The 25,875-nt window shown below is 48.9% G+C and overlaps 1 protein-coding gene across 3 annotated transcripts; it reads left to right on the plus strand.

The window, feature by feature from the left end:
- Positions 1–1,941: 1,941 nt before the first annotated feature.
- FAM19A3 (family with sequence similarity 19 member A3, C-C motif chemokine like) lies at positions 1,942–8,085 on the plus strand. 3 transcript variants are annotated; one of them, XM_025355368.1, is made up of 5 exons: positions 1,942–2,157; positions 4,083–4,198; positions 4,873–5,022; positions 5,799–5,991; positions 7,484–8,085. In XM_025355368.1, exons 2-5 carry the CDS (start codon positions 4,084–4,086, stop codon positions 7,533–7,535), a joined length of 510 nt encoding a protein of 169 aa, XP_025211153.1. In that variant the 5' UTR covers positions 1,942–2,157; position 4,083; the 3' UTR covers positions 7,536–8,085. The 3 variants fall into 3 exon arrangements, 2 of the variants coding, with proteins under 2 accessions (XP_025211153.1, XP_025211165.1); XM_025355380.1 differs by having other exon boundaries at positions 2,096–2,157; positions 5,867–5,991; XR_003115543.1 differs by having other exon boundaries at positions 2,102–2,157; positions 5,830–5,991.
- The last annotated feature ends 17,790 nt before the right edge of the window (positions 8,086–25,875 follow it).

The following is a 25,875-nucleotide window of genomic DNA, read 5'->3' on the forward strand; positions in this document are numbered from 1 at the left end:
CGTGTGGCTATTGAGCATTTGAAATATGGTGCATGCTAATGAGGAACTGAATTTTGAGTTTTATTTAATTAATTTAGATTTAAATTTAAATATCAATATGCCACTAGTGGCTACAGTCTTGGACAATGCAGTTCTGCAATCTTCAAAGCTCAAAAACCCTGAGGGTATAGTCAATCACTCGTCACTCCCAGCTCCTTTTCCCCCAGCACCTCCAGCTCCCCTGAGCCAGGGCACTGAGGGCCACGAGACCTTGAGGGTTTTGAGGGACCTCCTCTGAGTTGCCTGGCCTGCACCAGGGAGGTGTCCAACCGCACTGAACTTGCGGGGGCCGGATGTCCTCTCTCCCTTCCTCTTGCCCTCGGCCGCCAGGGGCCGCTGCGTCCCGGCTGTGCCCATCCGCTCAGCCGAGCGCCTGGCGCTGTCCCGAAGGAGGCGGCGGCGCCCACGCCGGGCTGGAGGAGCGGGGATAGCCCGGGGCGAGGCGGCGGTTGCGGCGGCGGCTGCGCGCTCCCCAGCCTGCCGGCAGGAACCTTGGAAAAAACCCGGCTGAGTTCTGCAGAGCTGGCGGGGCCGGGCCCGGAGCCCCCCTGTGCCCAGAGCCGGGCCCGCCCTGCGGATGATGCCAACCTGCCTGACCAGAACCCCGCTGTCCTGGGGCGCAGCAACTTAGTGAAGGGGACGGGGCTCCAGACTAGACAGCACCCAAGCTGGCCGCTCCCTCCCAAAGTCTGTCTTTCGGAGTGTTGGTCCCTGGCTCAGGGGCAAGGAAGACTTCAGGCCAGCAGGTCGAACCAGTGGGCACCACTGTGGACCAGGTAGGTCCCAGGTGTGGGGCTCAGAATGTGGAGGAATGAGTAGGCGTTAGGGGGGTTTGTGGGGAGAGAAGGTGAAGAAAGGTTGAAGGTTCTTGTGGTTCACATCCTCAAACCCTTAAAATACAGGCTGTTAACTCAGCCTCACTAAACCCCTGGATTGGGGTTTAGGAAAAATAGGCTAGGAAACTGAGGCAGGAGCATAGAAGTCGAAAAACAAATCCCAGAAGCTTCTATGTCCAGCTGTTTCCGGGGTGGAGGGAGGGAATAGAATGCCAGGGATGAGAGCCCAAATGAACACCCCCCACCCCTCTGCTGCCCACCCCACCGAGGTCTTTTGGGCCTTGGGGTTCCTAGGAGAGATGCCTGAGTTGGACTGGAGGATGTTGCAGCTCAGAGGGAAATAGGATCACCTGAGAGAAGACAAAGCTGCATTTGTGATGGTCAAAAGGAGGGTTCCTAGAGGGCAGGGAGAAGAGATGCCTACTCAGAAAAGAGGCACATCTAGAAGGGTGGGAAGCTCAGCCCACGGAGCACACCCATCCCCTGGGAGTTGGCACCTCTTCCTCTGTCTTCCTCCAGATCCCCCTTATGCTCTCACTCCTGGGAGCTAGGACTCAGGGGTCTCTGTCCTTATGGGACCCCACCATCCTATATGTTTCAGTTCTGCCTCCCTTTAGAGTGGTGAGGGAAGAGAGGTTCTTAGGGAGACATGGAAAGCTATTGGAGGCTGTGGCCTTCAAAGGCTCAGGGACCTGAAGTGTCCCCATTCTAGTCCCCTGGAGTGGGAATGGGGGCGAGGATGGCTAAGCCAAGCCAGCTCTATGTGAGTCCAGGAAGCAGGGGCCATAGTGGGTAGGAGGTGGAAGCAGAGAGGATCAGGGCCTCAGGACTCTTTCCCACGTGCCTCTTCCAGCAGGAATCTGTCAGGTTCTGCTCCTTCCTTGACCCTCAGCTCCCTCCCAAGGCCAGAGAGATGACAGCCGTGATTCTTAGACCCCTTCCTACCATCACCCTGCTTCACTCTTGGAATAGAGAAACTCCCTCAGGCCACCCTTCTCAGGTTCACCACCCTGTGTGATCCCAGAGTCTGCAAGGTCCCCTCCAGATTCCCAGGCTAGAAGAGACTGTCCCTGCCCTGGCACCTGAGAACAGCTTCAGAATTGGGCTGAACTTCAGTGCCCAGCCCACCCCCTTGCCCTCTCCCAGGTTCTCCTTCACCCCCTGCAGAGCCATGGGCTCCCTCTATCCTTTGCAACCCCCTAAGAATCTTTCCTACTTGTCCAGGTGGAGTGAGTCTGAGGCCAGCAGATGAACAGACAGAAACTGAAAGATCCCCAAAAAGGTGAGTGAGGAGACATTGAAGATGGGGAGTAGCGGGGGTGGACAGAGATCAAGTACCCTATCCATCGAGCAACTGGGTCCTGGCAGTTGGTTTGGCCTCTGGTATTCCCAAAGCTGCACTGGCACTTGTGGGGGCCCAGTAGTGCTCCAGGCCCACCCCTGAGCTTGTGGCCTTGCTGCCTCCTGGTACTGCTCCCACCCCCTTCTATGACTGGGCAGCTCCTAGCAACTCTGTGCCTCTTGCTTCCTTAGGATTCCCTCCATTTCCAGCCTGCCCTTCGGGGTAGCTTTGGGAGGCCCAAACCATCAACGATGAAAGAGGAAAAGGAAAGGGGAAGAGAGCAGAGGCAAGGTGGTACAGTGGGCAGAGGGCAGGCTTCTAGGCTCTGGACTCTTCCACCCACATGCTGCCTGGCCTTGGGCAAGTCATTTAACTTCTATTAGCCTTGGTTTCATCTCTTCCTTTTAAAATTTAAATTCTGTTTAAATTGAAGTGCTACTGCATTCTCGTGGTTGGAAGCTCAAAAAGCAAGAAATAAATCAGGAGAAAAATGCCTCTCTTCTACCTCCATCTCCCAGCCAACCAGTTTCTCTTTTTGATGGCAAACAATATTACTAGTTTTTTTTTTTTTTTTTTTTCTCGAGACGGAGTCTCGCTCTGTCGCCCAGGCTGGAGTGCAGTGGCCGGATCTCAGCTCACTGCAAGCTCCGCCTCCCAGGTTTACGCCATTCTCCTGCCTCAGCCTCCCAAGTAGCTGGGACTACAGGCGCCCGCCACCTCGCAGGGCTAGTTTTTTTGTATTTTTTAGTAGAGACGGGGTTTCACCGTATTAGCCAGGATGGTCTCGATCTCCTGACCTCGTGATCCGCCCGTCTCGGCCTCCCAAAGTGCTAGGATTACAGGCTTGAGCCACCGTGCCCAGCCACTAGTTTTAAAATACATTTTTCAAAGCTAGTTTATGCATATCTGAGCAATAGAGATAATCCTTCCTTTATACACATTTTATTATATTTAATTTTGAGCTGGGGTCTCACTCTGTTGCCCAGGCTGGATTGCAGTATCTCAGACATAGATCACTGCAGCCTCAAACTCCTGGGCTCAAGCAGTCCTCTCACTTCAGCCTCTGGAGTAGCCGGGACGACAGGTGTGCACCACCATGCCTGACTAATTTTTTAATTTTTTGTAGAGATGGGGGTCTTGCTATGTTGCCTAGGCTGGTCTCGAACTTCTGGCCTCAAGTGATCCTCCTGCCTTGGCCTCCCAAAGTGCTGGAATTAGAGGCATGAACCACCACACTCCTGGCCTGCCTTATACACATTGTATACACACCATTCTACACTTTGCTTTTTTTCCCCCCTTAACAGTGGATTATCACTGGAGATCATTGCATGTGTCAGGACATAAAGCATTTCCCCATTGGTTTTTTACAGCTATCTGGATGAGACTGCATTTGTACAGACTCTTTATGATGTATTCAGCCAGTCTTTTACTGATGGTTGTTTAGGTTATGTCCCAGCTTTTTGAGCTTTGGTTTGCTCACCTGTAAAACAGGTAATAATAATCTTACTTTGTAGGACAGTTGTGAAGAATTCAAGAGTGTGCATGTGAAGTGCTGGAACCAAGCACTCAAAGAGTAGGAGTCAGCATTATTGTCCCTCCCATGTCACAGCCCTCCATGGGCCCATATCTAGTTCATCCTCCAAGATGCCTCTTAAATGTCGTCTCCTCCAAAGGCTCTCCTTTTCTTCCTGTAGCACTCATTACTGCCTGCATGACTCTGTGCCAGGTTGAAAGATGCCTGGGGACAAGGTGTGCCTCCTCCCCATCTTTGTGCCTCCCAGAGTGTGTGGCACAGAGAAGGTGCCCAGGCTGGGCACAGGGGAGCTCTGCCTGGAGCTGAGCAGAATGTGTGCTTCTCTCCACAGGATGAGTGAGAGGGCTGCGCGGAACTGGAGCACAGGCGGCTGGCTGCTGGCACTGTGCCTGACCTGGCTGTGGACCCACCTGACCTTGGCTGCCTTGCAGCCTCCCACTGCTACAGGTTTGGAGGAGGTGGCAGGGCCCAGGGAGGGAGTTTCCCAGAACACCTGGGGAGCTGGACACCACTCCACCGTATTCCATAGCAGGCAGGTCTCCGAGGCAGAGTAAAATCCAGAGATTCTAGGGGTTCCGGTTCCTCCTCTGCTCTTTACCCAGGGAACTCTGCCCATCCCTGCTGTCCTGCCCCAGAGAAGGTCTGGGCAGACCCTTTGCTCACCTCTCCTTCCAGGCTGGAAGGTGTTCTGTAGTGAGAGAGACCCTCGGGCGGGGGCTTAACTCTAGCCTCCTGGCCTAATTCTGTGGTTTTCCTTCTGGGATGGCTAAAGCCTGTGTAAGCGGATGATCCTCCCCACGCATTGTAAGCCCTGGGGCCCTTGCCCTCACCCTGAGGAAGCTGGGGAGGCGGGGCTGGTGCGGGACTCTCTGTCTTCTGCCCAGGGGCCGTGCTCTGCCAAAGGGTGAAGAGCACGGTCTCACAGGGGAGGGAGGAAGAGTAGGAGCTCTGTGAAGCGGCCGGAAGATTTCATCCACTTCCTCCTCCCCCGCCACTGGCCATCTCTTCCATTCTTCCATAGCCCTCCTTGAAGCAGGAAAGAGGGGCTGGAGGCCAGCCCGGGTGGCGGGAGGGAGCGGGTCGGGCGTGTTGGGCGTCTGATCCTGGGCGGCTCCCCTCAGTGCTTGTGCAGCAGGGCACCTGCGAGGTGATTGCGGCTCACCGCTGCTGCAACCGAAACCGCATCGAGGAGCGCTCCCAGACGGTGAAATGCTCCTGTTTTTCTGGCCAGGTGGCCGGCACCACGCGGGCAAAGCCCTCCTGCGTGGACGGTGAGTGAGAGGCCAGGACCCGGGCAGGGCCCTGAGCCGAGCCATAAGGAGGCCTGTTCAGGCCTCGCCATCTGCTGGGGATACAATTTCATACCCGTCTCAGGGCTTTCATGATTAGTCTCAAATGGTGGGGCCCCCTCTGGGAGAAGAGGGCAGATGTGGCCATCCCTGTGTCATAGATGAGAAAAACTCTCGTTATGCGCGCAGCCTCCCACACTCGCGTGCCCTCTGCCTGGTGCACACACAGGCGCGTTCCCTCACACAGCCCCACTCCTCTCTCCACACACTTCCTCCAGCTCCTTCCCCTGCTGCTCCTTTCCCTGGCCACCTCCGCGTACCCTCCTCTCCTTCTCAGCCCTCCTCTCACACTTTCTTGTGTGGACACATGTGATCCTTCATACCCACACTCATACGCTCACACTCATTTGGCACCCCATACACGTGCCCACTGTGTCATGCGCATACCAGCTATGCCAGCTATGCACTCCTGGTCTGTAGACCCCTCCAGACGACTCACACGCTTGCTCACACACCACAGAGGGAGTATACTGGTTGTGCATCTATGCTAGTGACATGGTCACCTTAGAGACACTTTTGCCTGCCTTCGCCCCTCACTGTCTGGGGAGATTCAGGGATCGGTGGGATTAAAGTTGGGGGTTATGTCCCCAGGCCTCAGCCTGAGTACTGCCTCTCTAGGCAGCCTGGAGTAGGGGGAAGACGAGGGAAATGCATGCCTCAAGGCCAGGGGTGTGTGGAAACGTGCACCTCATTCGCAGACCTGCTCTTGGCTGCCCACTGTGCTCATAGAGACCCTAGAGCTGCACTCCGCCTCCTGCTCCCACAGCCTCCATCGTCCTGCAGAGATGGTGGTGTCAGATGGAGCCCTGCCTGCCGGGGGAGGAGTGTAAGGTGCTCCCGGACCTGTCGGGATGGAGCTGCAGCAGTGGACACAAAGTCAAAACCACCAAGGTACCCTGGGTGGGCACCTCATCCCACCCTCCCCTTCCCCCTCTACCAGGGGCAGAAAAGGGGGCACAGGAGCCTTGGAGGTCTAGGATGTCAGTGTCCCAAGGTGAGATCGTGAACCATGAAATTCACAGACAGTCCTCCTAGGTCTGTTCTCACTGGGACTGGAGTTATGGGGGTCAGGACTTGAAATCCAGTGTGTGCTGGGAAGATTCTTGATGTGCATATACCCTAGTTTCCTCTTCTCTGCCTGGAATTAGTTTGCCTCCACAAAATATCAGGCCTATAAAAGCATAATAGAGAATGGGAAAAATTTTCTAGATAATTGAGGGAGGAATTGCTACTTCTACCTGAACTCCAGGTACAGTAGCCACTCTGCCACTCACCTCTGCCATGACCGTCCCCCACCTCCACCCCATTCCCACTGTTGTTGACTCCCTACAGTTCATACCTACCCTCCTCTAGTCAGATTTCTCTGTCTACTCTCACAGCACCCAAGAGGATTATTACTTTCATGGTTTGCTGCCTGCCCCACAGAACAAGGGGTAATTAAATTTTTATCAAACTCGTTAGCAGCTCCATGTGTGTCATGGTTAATCAGCTGCATTGCTCTGTCATCACCATTGGTACAGAAGAGTGACACTACGGAGCGAGCCAGGGCTCTGCCTTTGGCTTTCCCTCCCTGCCAACACACGCAGCAAACAAGCAAACACAGAAGAAAATAGAGAAGGAGGGCCGGGTGCAGTGGCTCACGCCTGTAATCCCAGCACTTTGGGAGGCTAAGGTGGGTGAATCAAGAAGTCAGGAGTTCAAGACCAACCTGGCCAACATGGTGAAACCCCCGTCTCTACTAAAAATACAAAAATTAGCTGGGCATGGTGGCACGTGCCTGTAATCCCAGCTACTTGGGAGGCTGAGGCAGGAGAATCACTGGAACCTGGGAGGCAGAGGTTGTGGTAAGCAGAGATCATGCCACTGCACTCCAGCCTGGGCAACAGAGTGAGACTCCTTCTCAAAAAAAAAAAAAAAAAAAAAAGACAACTTTCAGCTTCTGAAGACAGCAACCATTTTCACAGAGCACAGAACAAAAGGAGCTACAGCAAGAAAAAGTTTGACTGGCTCTAAAGTAGAGCATCTTCTTTCTGTCTGTAGGCAGGGATGAGGGACAGCCATTCTGAGTATATTTAACATCAGAAGAGAATGAGACCCACTACAGAGCTTGTGACATTTGTCACCATGTTATAGGTGTGGGTTTGGAGCCTGTAAGGAAGTGCTTGCAATTTGGGTAGCTACTCTGAAGCAAACAGTGGGGAGGCTTGTGTGATGTATGTTTGCGTGGGTCACCAGGCCATGCTTTCCCAGTCCGGCCTGCTTTAGGGTGAGAGGATCGGCAGCAGTGGCCTCTAAGTGACCTGCATATTCTGGGTAGTCTCTGGCATGCTGGAATGGAATAGGCATTCGCTTCTCCAACCTTACCCTATCGCTTCTTCACCAGGTCACACGATAGCTCTTGGGGGTCACGGCCTGGACAAGAAAGGCTTGATTGAGCCATGGACTGAAGATTGGTATCCGGTCATCAGCCAGGAAAGATGGGGATTCACTTACATGCCTCATGCCAAATGCAGCATCAGTCTTTCCGGGGCATTTCAGTTAAGCTGCTCAGCAGATATGGATGGATCTGCAACCACATACCTGGTGTGGAGCTGGGCTTCTCTGGAGACACGAAGGTCAACACACAATTCCTACCCTTAAGGAATGTCCAGTTGAATTGGAGAGTTGATGACAGATTTAGATAATTTAGGTTAAAGTACTTGATACCAGACCGTGGCTTCTGGGCCACATGCTATGGCATGATGGAGGTTTGGGAATGAGATTCCCACAGTTCTTCAGATACCCCGTGGCCACAGGGCATAGAGACAGGAGGTCACATTCAGCACCCACCACCTCCCTCTTTCGCATCAGTTCTGAATCCCCAGCAAGCTGCTAACATGTTGCAGGAAAACATTCTCCCCTTATCCCAGACCAGCGGTATCTCATTTGGATGGGATTGGATTGACTTGGGGAAGGAAAGTAAAAATAAAGCCAAATAACTTCCCAGCAAATCTTCGGCACAGGTATGGCCTGGTTTGGGCCATTCATTGGGTATGGGATGGACAGGACTTTCAAATCACCTCCATCCAAGCACCTCAGGTTTTTTGTTTGTTTGTTTGCTTATTTTAACAGATGAGGAAACAGCCCCAGAGAGGTGAGACAGTTTGCCCAAGATCTCATAGCCTGGGCTCCCAAACCTCTAAGACTGATGATTCTCCACTAGCCTGAATAATAGGATTCCAACATAGGCCTCCCGTGTTAATTTTATCTCAAGTTACTGGAACCAGCAAAGTACAGGCTAGACAGCAGCAACATTTTTCTTGGGAGATGCTAGAGCAGGGACTTTTATTAAGGTCACTGTTCTCCTGTCTGAAATAACCCAGAATATCCACACATAGGGATGTGGGACCATCTGGTTTCCACTCTACTCTCATCCTCCAAAATTTCAAGCAGGTCTTATGACACCCAGAGGTCACTCAACCCAGTTACAGCTGGGGCTCAGCTGGCATCTCCATTGCCACTCTGACCCATCTCTTCTGGGGTCTTTGGGCTATAATTCTCAAAGACTCTGGCTCCAGGAGAGATTCTAGGTGGGACGTAGAACTGGTTAGAGTCTTCTCTTTTCAAAGGGCCCTGCCGGGCAGCAGGGGTGAAAGGCTAGAACCTCTGTTTAGAATTAAAGGTCAGTGCAGTCAGGCTGACACTCTAAATGGCTCAGGGATGATACACAGGCTTCAGGGCCTCAGAGGCATGGGCTACTTAGATATCTCATCAGTAAGAGAATTGCAGCCTCTGAGACTGTGGGCATTGAGATCACCAAGGCCCTAGGGAGGGGAGTGTCAGTAGAGACCAACCTGGACAATGCTGAATTCTGAGCCTCAGAGAAACAAATCAGATTATAGTTTGTGGCTGAGTCTCAGCTTCTCCCTTCCTCCCCGCACAGTAGAACCAAGACTGATATTCCCCCTTTCTCGCCCTACTCCAGTTTATTTTCTTGTTTTTGGCAATGGGGTGAACAATGGTGCCAGCTTCTTACTAGACTGTAAATACCAGAATTCACAACTCAGAATCTCTGCAAATGGTGGGCTCATGGGGTAGGGTAGTCAGGGAGTTGATCAAAGATCATCATTGCCTCCTTTAAGGTTGGAGGATGGAGGGTGGGGATGGATTAAGGGATTGGCAAGCTTTTTCTGGAAAAGGCCAGATAGTAAATATTTCAAGCTTTGCAGTTCACATACAGTCTCTGTTACATATTCTTTGTTTTTGTTGTTGTTGTTTTTTGTTTTATTTTGTTTTAAAATGTCTTTAAAATGCAAAAGCTAGTCTTATTAATAGCTCAAGTCTTAGCTGTACAGAAACAGACTCTGGGTCTTTTTTCAGAAGGGTGCCAACCCCATGAACCTTTGAAGGCAGGCCATCTCTGCAGTGCGGGACTGCCTCCCAGCCTCCTGGCCTGCCTTCTGTGCAATGGGAACCTGAGCATGAGGGCTGGGTCAGGTTTTGTTTTTCTCCTAATGCTTCTTGAGAGATTGGTGAGTGAATTATTTAGGCTACAAATGAGACAGCTTTAGCAGAGTCAGATAATAACAACCTGTTCTTCCAGAGGCCAGAAGAGGGGCTTATCTCTACTCATGCTGCACCCTCAAGACTGTGTCCAGGAGGGAGGGAGAGGGCTGGAGCCCCCTGCCCATCTGCTGCATCCACAAGCTGGTGGGCTCTGAGCTGGGGATTGGGCCTGATAGCGGGGATGATGCTATGCAAACTCTCTCCTGAGTTGCCAACCACTGCCAGCCTTTGCCTCAGCCAAAGTCTGGGTTCTCCAACCTTCCCTGACCTCGCCCATCCCTGCTACAGAGAAGACCTCTTTCCTTTGACACATGCTGGAATTTGCTAACTCCTAATTCATTTTTTTAGCTCCTCAAAGCCTTCATTTCCTCCTTACCTTTTCCTACATTTTTTTGGTGGGATTTGAGGGGTATCTTTTAGGTAGCCAGACGACCCTTACATAGGAGGGTCTGACGGAGAAGGGAGAGTGTCCCACCTCCCCGACAATAGCATCCTAGGGTCCAGTTTCCAACTGAATCAATATTTGTGTGCATTTTGTAGCTACGGTTTAAAAATGCAAATGAATTTTCCTGGAACATAAGGTTCCTGGAGTCATTTATCTTCCTCTTCTCCCCTTACTGGATTGGAATCTCAGTCTGAAGTTAGCCGTGCCCACACTGTCCTCAGCTGTGAAGGCCTTAGGAAGGTTACCAACCACAGGAGATCATGTGGCTAATTTCTGTTGGCATCCTAGCAGTTTCGTTAAGGTCTATGAGTGACATCCTAATTAATGGCCTCAGACAGTTGCCTGGATTGAGGCTGCAACTTCCTAAAATCACAAGCTTACAGCTACAAGGGATTTTAAAGTCTTTCTTTTCTTTCTTTCCTTCTTTCCCTCCCTCCCTCCCTCCTTTCCTTCCTTCCTTCCTTCCTTCCCTTCCTTCCCTTCCTTCCCTCCCTTCCCTTTCTTTTTCTCTCTTTCTCTTTCTCTCTTTCCTTCTTTCCTCCCTTCCTTCCCTCTTTCTTCCTCTCTTTCTTTCTCTCTCTCTCTTTCTTTCTTTCTTTTTCTTTCTTTCTCTTTCTTTCTTTCTTTCCTTTCTCTTTTTTTTATTGAGACAGGGTCTCCCTCTGTTGCCCAGGCTGGAGTACAGTAGCATAATCATGGCTTACTGCAGCCTTGGCCTCTTGGGCTCAAGTGATCCTCTCACCTCAGCTTCCTGAATAGCTGGCCCTAATCGCATGTGCTGCCACATCCTTTTTTTTTTTTTTTTTTTTTTTTTTTAGAATAGAGACAGGGTCTTCCTATGTTGCCCAGACTGGTCTTGTCTTGAGCGTCCTCAAGACAGCCTCGAGCAATTCTCCTGCCTCGGCCTCCCAAAGTGCTGAGATTACAAGTGTGAGGCAATACACCCAGCTTGCAAGGGATTTTAGAGACCAGTTAGCCAACTCCCTCATTTGACAGATGATGAAGGGGAGGCTCAGAGAGGCTAGGTGGTTTGTCACATAGCAGGCTGTTGGTGTGTCCTGTCCAGTGATCCAGACAAGTGTTCTTTCTACTACTGCACATCAAGTATAGATGAGGAACCTGAAAAGAAGCCAGGATTTTAGCAAGGATGAATGTGAAAGTGTCCCGTTCTAAAGTCACTCAACCCTATGAGTGCAAGGGAACAGAATGAAGAATGGGAAACACGTAGAGATATATACACAGGAAGAGGGAAGGAGGAGCAAAAAAGAGGGATTGAGATCACTCATTCAGAAGAACACAATGCACAGCACAAAATAATAAGAACAGAACTGAGGCCGGGCGCGGTGGCTCAAGCCTGTAATCCCAGCACTTTGGGAGGCCGAGACGGGCGGATCACGAGGTCAGGATATCGAGACCATCCTGGCTGACACGGTGAAACCCCATCTCTACTAAAAAATACGAAAACTTAGCCGGGCGAGGTGGCGGGCGCCTGTAGTCCCAGCTACTCGGGAGGCTGAGGCAGGAGAATGGCGTAAACCCGGGAGGTGGAGCTTGCAGTGAGCTGAGATCCGGCCACTGCACTCCAGCCTGGGCGACAGAGCGAGACTCTGTCTCAAAAAAAAAAAAAAAAAAAAAAAAGAACAGAACTGATGCCGCATCCAAAACAATTGATTTTTATCCTTTCTCAAGGAGACAGAATGGAGCCCCATTAACCTTAGAGATCAGTGAAGCCACTTGGATAGCTTCTGGGTGCTTCAGGCTGCATATTAAAGCCCACGGCCTAAATCTGGCCTGCTTCCTTTTTTGTAAATAAAGTTATATTGAAACATAACCATGCTTATTTGTGTCTTCTTGTCTATGGCTATTTTTATGCTAAATAGCAGAGTTGAGTCATTTTGAAGAGCCCATATGGATCACAAATTCTAAAATATTTATCTAATCCTTTTTTTTTTTTTTTTTTTTTTTTTTTTTTTTTGTGAGACCGAGTTTTGCTTTTGTCGCCCAGGCTGGAGTGCAATGGTGCAATCTTGGCTCACTGCAACCTCCACCTCCTGGGTTCAAGCAATTCTCCTGTCTCAGCCTCCCAAGTAGCAGGGATTACAGGTGCATGCTACCATACCTGGCTAATTTTTATATTTTTAGTAGAGACGGCATTTCATCATATTGTCAGGCTAGCCTTGAACTCCTGACCTCAGGTGATCCGCCTGCCTTGGCCTCCCAAAATGATGGGATTATAGGCATGAGCCACCGCGCCAAGCCCATTATCTGATCCTTTGTACAAAAATTTTGCCAACTGAAGCCTTAGTGTTTTAGCTGAATCTTTCTCAATATACTTTTGCAATCTGGAAACGATGACTTTGCACTGTATTCCTGAGTTTGGGGACATATATACATATATGTATTTGAGGCTGTGCCTCTGCGTGCTTTAATCCCTTCCGGTGCCACCTGTGATATCTAACAAAGAAATGAAGACGTAAAGATTAAGAGGCCAAGAGAAAGACTTCAGGGCAGATGCTTTCCTAACACGTTGTCACACCCTAGATCAGTTCAGTTCATATTTTCCAGGTTCATGAAACTTCTGCTTTTAAGCTTAAGGAAAATAACTGCATGTGCACCCGTGTGTGAAGATGTAATTGTTTATGCATGTACACTGCTGGTGTTTCTTTCTTTCTTTTCTTTCTTTCTTTCTTTCTTTCTTTCTTTCTTTCTTTCTTTCTTTTTTTTGGGGACAGAATCTCGCTCTGTTACCCAGGCTGCAGTGCAGTGGTGCGATCTCAGCTCACTGCAAGCTCCGCCTCCCGGGTTCACACCATTCTCCTGCCTCAGCCTCCTGAGTAGCTGGGACTACAGGCGCCCGCCACCACGCCCGGCTGATGTTTTGTATTTTTAGTAGAGACAGGGTTCCACCATGTTAGCCAGGATGGTCTCGACCTCTTGACCTTGTGATCCACCTGTTTTAGCCTCCCAAAGTGCTGGGACTACAGGCATGAGCCACCATGCCCGGCCTTGCTGCTGGTGTTTCTGTGTGTCTGTGGATTTGAGTATCTCCATGCCTACAAGCAAGGACAATATTCAAAATACATAAAAACCAGTTTAGCACAGAGACTGACTCATCAAGACAGGTGCTAGCCCAGGGCACACTGGCAGCACACAGCCCAGCACATAACTGCACATTCCCACTCCCCCTGCTGTAGCTGAGATGGACTCCATCTCAATGAACTGAGGAGGGCTCACTTCCCTCTTCCCCACAATGTGAGCAGCTAAGATGGTTCCTGGTTTCCTGGGACTTATGATTTGTCATCAAGTACGAGTCTGGGCATGTGCATGGGCACAGCAGCTACTGGGCTCATATGACTGTAAACATTCTATTTATAATAGATATGTAGACTGGGCATAAGGAGGACCAAGCAACTACCTTTCAAACCATACATGAGGGTACAAACTCCCCTTCAGTCTGGTCTAGAGGAAGTGGATTCCAGCCATTTTTAAAGGCTTGATTGACCACAAGGCTGGGTGATTGGCAATACACCATAGCTTCTATTAGTGAAACTCTACCATGTGTCAAACACACATATTTAAGTGGGACTCTTCCCATCTCAAAATTCGGACAGAGGCCCTAAAGGTCAGGTAAAATAAAATTGAGTATCAACTACGCTAAACTCCTCCTACATTCTAAATCAAGATGCTAGACTTGCAAAAGGGGTGATGAATAGCTGTTACCCACCTCCAGACTGCATGAGAGAGAGCTAAGAACTAAGGTTGAAGGGCAGGTGGTAGTGAAGATCTGACCGGAGAGAGTTGTCACTTTCTTCCACCCTGGCCAATGGTGTGATTGTTTCTTACTGTAACCCACTTCAGAGGGGGATTCCAGAGAAGAACTCCAAGAGCTTGACTTGAATCCATTGGAGTATGAGGGACTCAGGAACTCAGACCTGAAAATAATCTGAAGGTGAGTGGCTATGGCTGGCTGGTTGCTCTGGAGAGAGTCCAGAGGACCACCTTGAGAGTGAGCTGCCCCCAAGAGCTCAGCAGAGCACGATGTTTGCATGTTTTTCACAGGCCAAGAGTGGACTGCCCAAGAGGGCTTCCTGGAAGAGAGAGGTGACCCCAGCTAGGGAGGGATTACCAGAAGCCAGGAGTCTGAGAGGAAGTCATAAGTGGCCAGTGGAAGGAGACATCACCCACATCAAGGGATTTGTAAATGGGGGATCGCCAGCCGTAGCGCATCTTGCAGAAATCCAGGAAAGTATCCTCCCACACAAGATAATGCCCACACTCTGAGATGGAAAGAGACTTAGAGAGACAGACTCATAGACATTAAATAATTCATTCAATATCAAGCAGCTAAATAAATGGCATGTGGTAGTCTTGTCTTGTGTCAGTTTGGGTAAGCTGGAGCTACATTTCCCAGAATCCCATCCCCTGCATGGTTCTGGTTTAGAGTTGGCCAGAAGATTAATTTGTGAATGATTTGTAAGGCAGAGAAGTGAAGCAGCTGCCACAATTACTTAGCAGCTGTCATAGGTTAGAATTGTCAGCAGGTTCCAGGTTATACTTACTCTCACCACATTTAGCCTTACTTGGCAAATCCTGACCCTTCCGACCAACAAAAACTAAAAAGCCCAGGCCAACCCCAGAATCAGAGGCAATAGACTTTCATAAACTCTCCTCTCTAGGATCCTGCTCCAGCAGCTAGCATTCCTGAGTCCTGAAAATTTGATTAGTGGCTTTTCTCTGGTCCTCCAACTTCTTCATTCAAACCTTTACTCTCCCAGTTTCTCCAGCAACTCTGTAAAGCCACCTTCCCATAATAAATCTTCCCATAATAAATCTCTTATTACACAACATGCTTAGTGGTTCTCCTTCCCTGATGGAACCCTGACCAATACCATTAGTATCAATAATAAACATCAAGTAGGTACTGGAAATGGCTCCAGAGGAATAGAACATTAGGGATAAAAATTGTGAACTGACCTGGTTAGATTTAAAGGCATTAATGATCCTATTACCATCGGTATAGGTGACACTGATAAATCATGGCATGCAGTGGCAAGAGAGATACATGAATTATCACCCGTAGTCACCTGTAATACAAATGTCTTTAAAGGCAAGTCTTTGGCTGGCCAAGTAGTTGCCCCCACTAAACATTTTAATGGAAACAGAGAGTATAGGAGCATTCGTTGATTGCTTCTAGGTGTACTCAAACACGTAGAGGAAGAAAATGATGTGCTCAGGACTTTAAATGCCAAGCTCGAGGTTTGATTACAGGAGCAGGATGCTTCTATTATTGCCTTAAAAGAAACCCTTATTTGGCTAGGCGCTGTGGCTCAAGCCTGTAATCCCAGTAGTCTGGGGGGTCAAGGCAGGGGAATCACCTGAGGTCAGCAGTTCGAGACCAGCCCGGCCAAAGTGGTGAAACCCCCGTCTCTACCAAAAACACAAAAATTAACCGGGCATGGTGGCACATGCTTGTAATCCCAGCTACTCAGGAGGCTGAGTGAGGCAGGAGAATCACTTGAACCCAGGAAGCCAAGGTGAGCTGAGATCGCACCACTGCACTCCAGCCTGGGTGACAGAGTGAGACTCTATCTGTAAATAAATACATACATAAATAAAAGTTTAAAAATCATCATAAGGCTGGGCGCAGTGGCTCATGCCTGTAATCCCAGCACTTTCAGAGGCCAAGGTGGGTGGATCACCTGAGGTCGGAAGTTTGAGACCAGCCTGACCAACACGGCGAAATCCCATTTCTACTAAAAATACAAAATTAGCTGGGCGTGGTGGCGCATGCCTGTATTCCCAGCCACTCGGGAGGCTGAGGCAGGAGAAACACATGAACCTGGGAGGTGGAGGTTGCGGTGAGCCAAGATCCCGCCATTGCACTCCAGCTTGGGCAACAAGAGCAAAGCTCCATCTCAGAAAAAATAAAAATAAAAATCATTAAAAAAAGAAAGAAAGAAAGAAACCCTTATTTCCTGTAGCTCCAGGGGTGAAATTTCTGAAAACCAACATGGCCAGTCTTGACTTGAGTGTAGTAGGAGTCACTGTTGTGCCCCATGGTGGAGACATTCTTCTCTTAGAACCCAATACCACTAAATCAGTGGGGCCCAGAGTCTTGGGAACAGGAATTAACATTTTGCTGGTGAATCATTAGGGATGACAGTGAGAAGAGTCACTCCTATTTCCATCTCATATTGGCAATTCCACTGACTCATGCAATGAGAGCTACTGTGGTGGAAAATGCCAGGTGGAAGCCTCTAGAATGGCCTGTACCTACCAAAATAGTAAGCCCAAAGCAATTTTGTTCCAGAGATTAGTGTCACCATAAGAACTTGAAAGATGTAGTAGTGGTGATTTGTACCATATCTTCTTTCAACTTGCAGAATACAGATGGACCTTAAAGAATGACAGTGGATTATCACAAACCTAATCAGGGTGGCTCCAATTTTAGCCTCTGTTCCAGATGTGATTTCTTTTTTCCTCCTTTTTTTTTTTTTTTTTTTTTTTTTGAGGCAGGGTCTCACTCTGTCACTCAGGCTAGAGTGCAGTGGTGCCATCATGGCTTACTGCAGCCTCAGCCTCCGTAGGCTCAGGTTATCCTCTCACCTCATCCTCCCGAGTAGCTGGGACTACATGTGTGCACCACCATGCCTGGCTAATTTTTGTATTTCTTGTAGAGATAGGGTTTTGCTATGTTGTCCAGGCTGGTATCGAGCTCCTGGGCTCAAATAATCTGCCTGCCTCAGCCTCCCAAAGTGCTGGGATTACAGATGTGAGCCACTGTACCCAGCCCAGATGTGGTTTCTTTACTGGAGCAAAGATGGTTTTGGTATTTGGTATGCAACTAATGGCCTGGCTATTATTGAATAAAGAAATGTTTACTTATTTATTTTTATGGTTTTTTTTTGAGACAGAGTCTTGCCCTGTCACCCAGGCTGGAGTGCAGTGGCTCAATCTCGGCTCACTACAGCCTCTGCCTCCTGGGTTCTAGTGATTCTTCTGCCTCAGCCTCCTCGGTAGCTGAGATTACAGGCACCTGCCACCATATCTGGCTAATTTTTGTATTTTTAGTAGAGACAGGGGTTTTACCATATTGGCCAGGCTGGTCTCAAACTCCTGACCTCAGGTGATCTGCCCTCACTTGGCCTCCCAAAGTGCTGAGATTATAGGTGTGAGCCACTGCGCCCGGCCTATTCTTTATATCTGTTAGGAAAGATCACTGAAGCAGTTTACTTTCAACGGGTAGGGCCAGTGTTACACCTTCAATCTCCTTCGTCAATGGTTTACCAACCATATGGAAGATAATTGCAGCACTGCTGCCCTACTCAGAGAAGACCCTAAATGATAGTGGTAAAGGAAAATCCCACCATTCTGCAGAATTCTGAGCAGTATATATGGTTGTTCATTTTGCCTGGAAGGAGAGATACCTGAGGTACACACACACACACACACACACACACATTCACATTCTCCTCCACTTCACACACAAATTCTCCCCCACTTCACATCTATAGCAACTCCTGGCCCTTCTGACCAACAGAAACCAAGATGCCCAGGCCAACCCCAGATACAGCCACAAATTGTGTGTGTGTGCCACGGCTGGCTAAAGGTTTGACTTTCAGGGTGTGGATACTTACGGTATTGGAGGGAACATATTTGGAAAACTGATGATAAGGAAGTCTGGAGAAGAACTATGCAAATCAACAGTCATGAGCTGACACAAAGTGTGAAAATATTCATGTATTACATGAATGCTTGCCAAAGTACAACTTCAGTAGAGGAGGATTTTAAAAATCAGACCACTAGGATGCCACACTCTTTCCCCAGCCATTTCCTCCAGTCATCCCTGTCTTTTGCCAGTGGCTCATGATCAAAGTGTACACGGTGGTGAGGGTAGAAAGTATGCATGGCACAGCGACACGGGCTTCCACTCATCAAATCTGATCTGTCTCCAGGCACTGCTGAGTGCCCAATCTGCTAAGGGCAGAGACCAACATTGAACCCTGAAGAAGGCAGTATTCCCCAGACTGAACAGCCACCACTTGATGGCGGATTGATTACATTGGAACACTTTCATCACGAGAGAGGCAACACTTCTCCTAGTAGACACTCACTTTGGATGTGGACTTCTCTTTCCAGTCCACATGCTGCTGCCCAAAACACCAACTTACAGAGTATCTTTTTCATTGTTATAGTATTCCACTAAGCATAGCTTCTTACCAGGGAACTCATCTTACAGCAAATAAAACATGGCAATGGGCTTATGATCATAGAATTCACAGGTCTTACAATGTGCTGATTGCCCTGGAGTAAATGGCCTAAAAAGAATGATCTTTCTGGGGTCAGGCACAATGCCAGCTAACACTGGGCTGATGCAATGTCTTTCGCAATGCCCTGAATCAGCGACCAGTATGTAGTGCTGTTTTTCTCATAGTCAGGATTCATGAGTCTGAAAATCAAAGATTTGAAGTGGAAATGGCTCCTCTCATGGTTACTCCTAGTGATCCACTAGAGAAATTTTTGCTTTCTAGCCCCATAGCATTGGGCTCTGTAGGTTTAAAAGGCAATTTATCCGCCTAGGTTAATTATACATAAGTAAATTATGTGACAGAGCTATCATTCAGCGACTGTATTAGGTGAAGTGTTTGCGGAAAGCAAAGGTAATATGGACTGAATAATACAGAATGAAGTTAAAACTACCAGCTGTGACCATATGACCAGTTATAGAAATGAGGACTGTAGTAGTTAAAAACCAAACACCGCATGTTCTCACTCATAGGTGGGAACTGAACAATGAGAACACTTGGACACAGGGCGGGAAACATCACACACCAGTGCCTGCCATGGGGTGGGGGGAGGGGGAGGGATAGCATTAGAAGATATACCTAATGTAAATGACGAGTTAATGGGTGCAGCAAACCAACAGGGCACATGTATACATATGTAACAAACCTGCACGTTGTGCACATGTACCCTAGAACTTAAAGAATAATAAAAAACAAACAAACAAACAAAAAGTATTTTTTTCTCACACTAATATGAATATATTACAATAGTCCCCTTCTATCTGTGGTTTCACCTTCTATGGTTTTAGTTACCTGTAGTCAACCATGGTCTGAGAATATGGATATTTCAATATTCAATATTTTGCCTGGAAGGAGAGATAGCCAGAGGTACAGATATACACATACACACATACACACACACACACAAAATTCTCCTCCACTTCATATACAAATTCTCCCCCACTTCACATCTATAGCAACTCCTGGCCCTTCCAACCAACAGAAACCAAAATGCCCAGGCCAACCCCAGATGATTGAAAAGATCATATTTATATAACTTTTATTATAGCATATGGTTGTAATTGTTCTATTTTATTATTGTTGTTGTTAATCTCTTACTACGTCTAATTTGTAAATGGAAATTTATCATCGGTATGTATAGGAAAAAGCATAGTACTATATATACAGGGTTCAGTGCTGTCCCTGGTTTCAGGCATTCATTGGAGCTCTTGGAATGCATCCCCTGAGGATAAGGAGGATTACTCTAAGGTAAATATTAACAAATTATTTTTTTCCCTCTTCTTATTCATGAAAGTGACCAGAACTATTACCTGAAAGCAACCAGAAAAATATACAGAAGCTGCCCGAGATTTCATCCAGAACCACAGATATGAGTCCACATGTTGGGATTAAAGGTGAAGGTGTGGAATAGCCAAGGCAATCCTAAGCAAAAAGAGCAAAGCTGGAGGCATCACGCTACCTGACTTCAAACTATACTACAGGCCTACAGTAACTGAAATAACATGGCACTGGTACAAAAACAAACACATAGATCAATGGAACAGAATAGAGAATCTAGAAATAAGACCACACACCTACGACCATCTGATCTTCCACAAACCTGACAAAAACAAGCAATGGGATAGGATTCCCTATTCAATAAGTGGTGCTAGGATAACTGGCTAGCCATATACTGAATATTGAAACTAGACCGCTTCCTTACACCATATACTAAAATCAACTCAAGATGGATTAAAGATTCAAATGTAAAACCCAAAACTATAAAAACCTGGAAGACAACCTAGGCAATACCATTCAGGACATAGGCATGGGAAAGATTTCATGATGAAGACGCCAAAAGCAATTGCAACAAAAACAAAAATCAACAAATGGGATCTAATTAAACTAAACAGCTTCTGCACAGCAAAAGAAACTATCAACAGAGTAAACTGACAACCTACAGAATGAGAGAACATTTTTGCAAACTATGCATCCAACAAAGATCTAATATCCAGCATCTATAAAAAACTTAAACAAATTTACAAGGAAAAAAAATTAAAAGGTAGGCAAAGGACATGAACAAACACTTTTCAAAAGAAGACGCACATGTAGCCAACAAACATACGAAGAACAGCTCAACATCACTGATCATTAGAGAAATGCAAATCAAACCACAGTGATATACCTTCTCACACCAGTCAGAATGGCTACTATTACAAAATCAAAAAACAAGGTGGGGCAAGGTTTTGGAGAAAAGGGAATGCTTATACACTGTTGGTGGGAGTGTAAATTAGTTCAACCATTGTGGAAAGCAGTGTGGCAATTCCTCAAAGACCTAAAAACAGAAATACCATTCGACCCACCAATCCCATTGCTGGGTATACACCCAAAGGAATATAAATCATTCTACCATAAAGATACATGCATGTGAATGTTCATTGCAGCACTATTCACAGTAGCAAAGACATGGAGTCAGCCTAAATGCCCATCAATGATAGACTGGATTTTAAAAATATGGTACATATACACCACAAGTACTATGCAGCCATAAAAAAGAACAAGATCGTGTCCTTTGCAGGGACATGGCTGGAGCTAGAGGCCATTATCCTTAGCAAACTAACACAGGAACAGAAAACCAAATGCCACATGTTCTCACTTGTAAATGGGAGCTAAATGATGAGATCGCATGGACACATAGAGGGAAACAACATACAGTGGGGCTTTGGGGAGGATCGGGGGTGGGAGAAGGGAGAGGATCAGGAAAAATAACTAATGGATACCAGGATTAATATCTGGGTGATGAAATAATCTGTATAACAAACCCCCATGACACAAGGTTACCTGTGTTACAAACCTGCACTTATGCCTCTGAACTTAAAAGTTAAAAAAAAGGTGAAAGTGTGATTAAAAAAAACACACACACACACAGTGTCTCTGGCTTGTAATTCAACAAACTTATTACACATACCTTGAATCATTTAATTCCCACAGGGACTTGTGAGGTAAGGTTGCTAACACCAGTTTACAGAGGCAGATGCTCAGAGGAGAAAGAAAGCCTGAGGGCATTCAATAGCTGTCTCATGGGCTGGGAGTCCAGGACCAGGAAAAAGCATGTAGTAAATGACATTTGAGGGGCAGACTTTTAAAATGTGAATTATCTCATTTAATTACCACACCAATTCCATATGATAAACATTACCATTCTCAATTTACAGACAAGGAATCGAAGACTTTGAGCCCAGGTCTGCTTAGCTGTAACACTCACATCCCTCCATCACCCATGAGACGTGTTCTGGTCATCTCCTTGAGGATTGGTTGTCCAGAGTCCAAACACTTCAAAATTAGTGTTTAGGGAAGGGGTAAGAGGCCAGCGGATAGACTAGGTAGTAAGTGCTGTGACAGAGGTGTCTCCTCCATGCTCTGGGGCAGGAATGAGGGTAGAGGAACCCAAATCCAGCATGAGGGAGGCATCCTGAGGAAGTTTTGTTTTTGTTTTTGTTTTTGTTTTTTGAGACGGAGTCTTACTCTTGTCACCCAGGCTGGAGTGCAGTGGTGCAGTCTCAGTTAACTGCAACCTTCATCTCCTGGGTTCAAGCGATTCTCCTGCCTCAGCCTCCTGAGTAGCTGGGATTACAGGCATGTGCCACCATTCCCTGCTAATTTTTGTATTTTTAGTAGAGATGGAGTTTCACCATGTTGGCCAGGCTGGTCTCGAACTTCGGACCTCAAGTGGTCCTCTGCCTCGACCTCCCAAAGTGCTGGGATTACAGGCGTGCGCTACTGCACCCAGCCATGAGAAGGTCTTTAAATTTGAGTGGGAATCAGCCAGGCAAAAAGCGTGTGTGTGTGTGTGTGTGTGTGTGTGTGTGTGTGTGTGTGTTGGAGGGAAAGGAGTGCAAATGCTGAGGGAAAAGCATTTGCAAAGAACACTTGAGGCAAATTCAAGTAAGTAGTTAGCAATGGCTAGAGTACAAGGGTAAGGAGAGATGGCAGAGATGAGGCTGAAAGTTGGCCAAGGCTGAGCTCAGAAAGAAGCTGGTTGCTGTACAGTTTGAGTTTTATCTTAAAGACAATGGAGAACCCCGCAAGGGCTCAAGGGCAAGGGCAGAGGCAGATTGCCACCTTAGAGATGAAGCTGTTAAGACCCGATGGGTGGGTGACACTGAAGACTGGGCAATAAAACAGATGTTTTGACAATAATCCAGGTAAGAAATAATAGCCCTTGGGCCAAAAGCAGTGGTTGCCTGGGGGTGAAAAGAGGGAAGGAGGAGGATGAGGATAGTTTCCAACTCTGGGCTCTCCATTCCTTAACGAATGATTGCTTTTTTCTCTCCCACCATCTGGCTACAATGGGTGGCAGCACTGGCCCCGTGCATCTGCCCATGTGCTGTTTGAAGGACTCTGAAGGCCCAGAATCCCAACATGCTGCCTTCTCCAAGGCCCATAACCCCTCTACTCAAGTCCGTATTAGGGCTGTATTCACACAAAAGCAAACACTGAACACTTACTGGAGCTTTGGGTTAATAATTTTTTTTTTTTTAGGGGTCACCATCCGAATCTTGGCCAACTGTGAGGAAAGGCTGGAAGAGGAGTTTGGAGATGAACTGTGGCAATTCCGGAGGACCCATGTCCTGGAATTGGAAAGAAAGGGAGGAGGCCATACCACCTAGGAGGGAGGGGCTGCTGGGGTGGGGTGAGCTGGAATCTGCTCTCAAGTTATTCCTGCCCTTTGGCTGTCAGGGATTTGGGGGTCTTTGGTCTTCCCTTTCACACTGGCCCAGGATCAAGTTTCTCTTTAACTTCTTTTTCTGCACGTGGATTCCCAGACCCAGCCTGGTGCTCCGCCCAGAGCCTAGGCCACAGTGGAGAGCGCGAGTGAGGAGCATGTCCTCCGATGGGTTTTTCAGCGAGGGTCGAAAGGCAGATGCTGAAAAGGTAACTCCCTTAGACTCACAGGACCAGTCGGGGCAGCTATGGGACTCCCAGAGTTCCCAAGGATGATGGTCCAAAAACCAGGAGCAGCGTGAGCTGCTGCCGAGTTCCACTCCACTCGTAAGCTCTCGCCAAGTACTGCGCAGGAAACATGATAGCCAAGCGGACTGGAGCGTTGACTTTTTCTCCTTGGGAGTGATACCTGGGGCAGCCTTAAAGGCTGGAGGGCCGAGGTTCTCTCCGTCGCTCCCACCTGGGGACGTCCTCAACAGTCACCTTGTGCCGTCATCCCAGACTACCCTGTGTCCCTCTACTCACCCCATCCCACACACCTGAGTTCTAGGCAACCGCTGGGCTGCTTTCTTCTACTATAGATTATGTTTTTGTATTTTCTGGAGTTTCATATCAATGGAATCATACACTATGAGCTCTGTGTCTGACTTTCACTTAGCTTAATGTTGTTGAGACTCCTCCCTATTGTTGGAAAGATCAGTAGTTTAATTTTTTTTTTTTTTTTGGTGAGACGGAGTCTCGTTCTGTCGCCCAGGCTGGAGTGCAGTGGCACGATTTCAGCTCACTGCAAGCTCCGCCTCCCGCGTTCTCTCCTGGCTCTCCGCCGCTGCGCACACGCGCTAGCTGGGCAGCACGCGACCATGAGGCTGCAAACGTTGCTTGTATGTATGTATGTATGTATGTATGTATTTTATGTATGTATGTATTTATTTATTTTTAAGACGGAGTCTCGTTCTGTCGCTCAGGCTGGAGTGCAGTGGCGCGATCTCAGCTCACTGCAAGCTCCGCCTCCCGGGTTCATGCCATTCTCCTGCCTCAGCCTCCCGAGTAGCTGGGACTACAGGCGCCCGCCACCACGCCCGGCTAAATTTTTGGTATTTTAGTAGAGATGGGGTTTCACCGTGTTAGCCAGGATGGTCTCTATCTCCTGACCTCATGATCCGCCCGCCTCGGCCTCCCAAAGTGCTGGGATTACAGGCGAGAGCCACCGCGCCCGACCCGTTGTTTGCTTTTAGTTACTGATTGTTAAAGATTAAGCTGCTGGTAAGCCGACATCAATAATCCCTCCGGAAAAATCTTTTAACTAAGTTAATAATAGAAAAAAATTGGTTGCAATTGTAGATATTAGTCAATTAGAAGATGTGAGAGAGGGAGGTTCAGTGGGTCCCGGGTGGGGTGCAGGGGTGTGTGCGCGCGCACGTGTTGGGTCAGGGGAGACTGAGAGTGTGTGTGCAAGATTTCGGGAGGGTGCTTGGTCTCCAGGGTGAGGAATGCGGACTGCAGCTCTCCCAACACTCCCCACAACCCCCAACCACCAATACCAGCACACTCGCCCCGCCCCAGGCTGGACAGTCACTCCCAGGGACTCTTCCCCCCGCTTTACTCAGAAGGAGGCAGCTGCGAGCCGGGCGTGGTGGCGGTCGCCTGTAACCCCAGCTACTCGGGAGGCTGAGGCAGGAGAATTGCTTGAACCTGGGAGGCGGAGGCTGCAGTGAGCCGTGATCGCGCCACTGCACTCTCGCCTGGGGGACAGAGCGAGACTCCGTCTCAAAAACAAACAAACAAGAAGGGGGCAGCTGCGAGCGCCCCTCCTCTCCCTCCCTCTGATTAGTAGAGCGGCATCGATCAAGGACCATCCGGCCCGGGCGGCGGGACAGGGAGGGCCTGGCCGAGTCCCTCCCAGAGCGGTGGAGTCCGCAGGAGATTTGCGGGGACGGACTGCGTCTCCAAGAGAGACCTCCCTGTCATGGGCGGTGTCCACAAAATGCTCCTCTGTGGGCGACAGAGGGGTGCGGTGGGGGCCTGGGAGGCTCGTGGGCGATTCCGAGCAGCGGGTCTGTCCCGAGTGAGGGGCAGCCCTGGGGCTGGGGGAAAGGGGAGAGGCAGCGCCACTGCTCCTGGCTCCCCGGGCGACGCCACAGCGGAAGGCAGAGGGCTGAGCCCCAGCGCGGATCAGCCGAACTCGACGGGCCCTTGCGGGTCACCAGTCCCCAACCCTGGTTGGGCTGGGAGGGGTCTTCTCCCCGCAAGTCCCCTCGCCCGGCAGAGGCTTCTCCTTTCCAACCCCCGCGATGGGCGCACGCCCTAGGCTGCTCTTGCCCGCCGGGCTCCTCTCTCGCTCCTGGGGCCTGGTGGCCCGTGGTGGCCCGCGTCCATCGTGTAGGTCCCGCAGACCCCGATTAACGCAGGTTCGAGATGCGGCGGTTTCCGCCGAGTGGGCGCGGCGTTCGGGGTCCTCCGGGAGCAGGTGGGAAGGACGCGTCTGGGGTCTGTCGTCTGGACCTCTGGCCTCCGGGTGCGCAGCAACCCCTCGTGGCAGGATTGCGACCGCTGAGGCCTGCAGCTGTGACTAAACTAGCGCTTCCTCTGCCGGCTTCGCGGCCCGCAATCCACGCGGGCTAATGGTGTTAACCTTGGATTCCTCTCAATGCCGGGCCCTGTGGCACCCGAGAAAGTCTCAACGCAGGAAGGCCCAGGGCCCTGTGGGTGTACACATGGGAAGGCACAAAAGCTGCAGATATTGTTTTTTTTTTTTTTTTTTTTTTTTTTTTGAGG

Source organism: Theropithecus gelada, chromosome 1 (genome assembly GCF_003255815.1).
Source record: "Theropithecus gelada isolate Dixy chromosome 1, Tgel_1.0, whole genome shotgun sequence".
Lineage (NCBI taxonomy): Eukaryota > Metazoa > Chordata > Mammalia > Primates > Cercopithecidae > Theropithecus > Theropithecus gelada.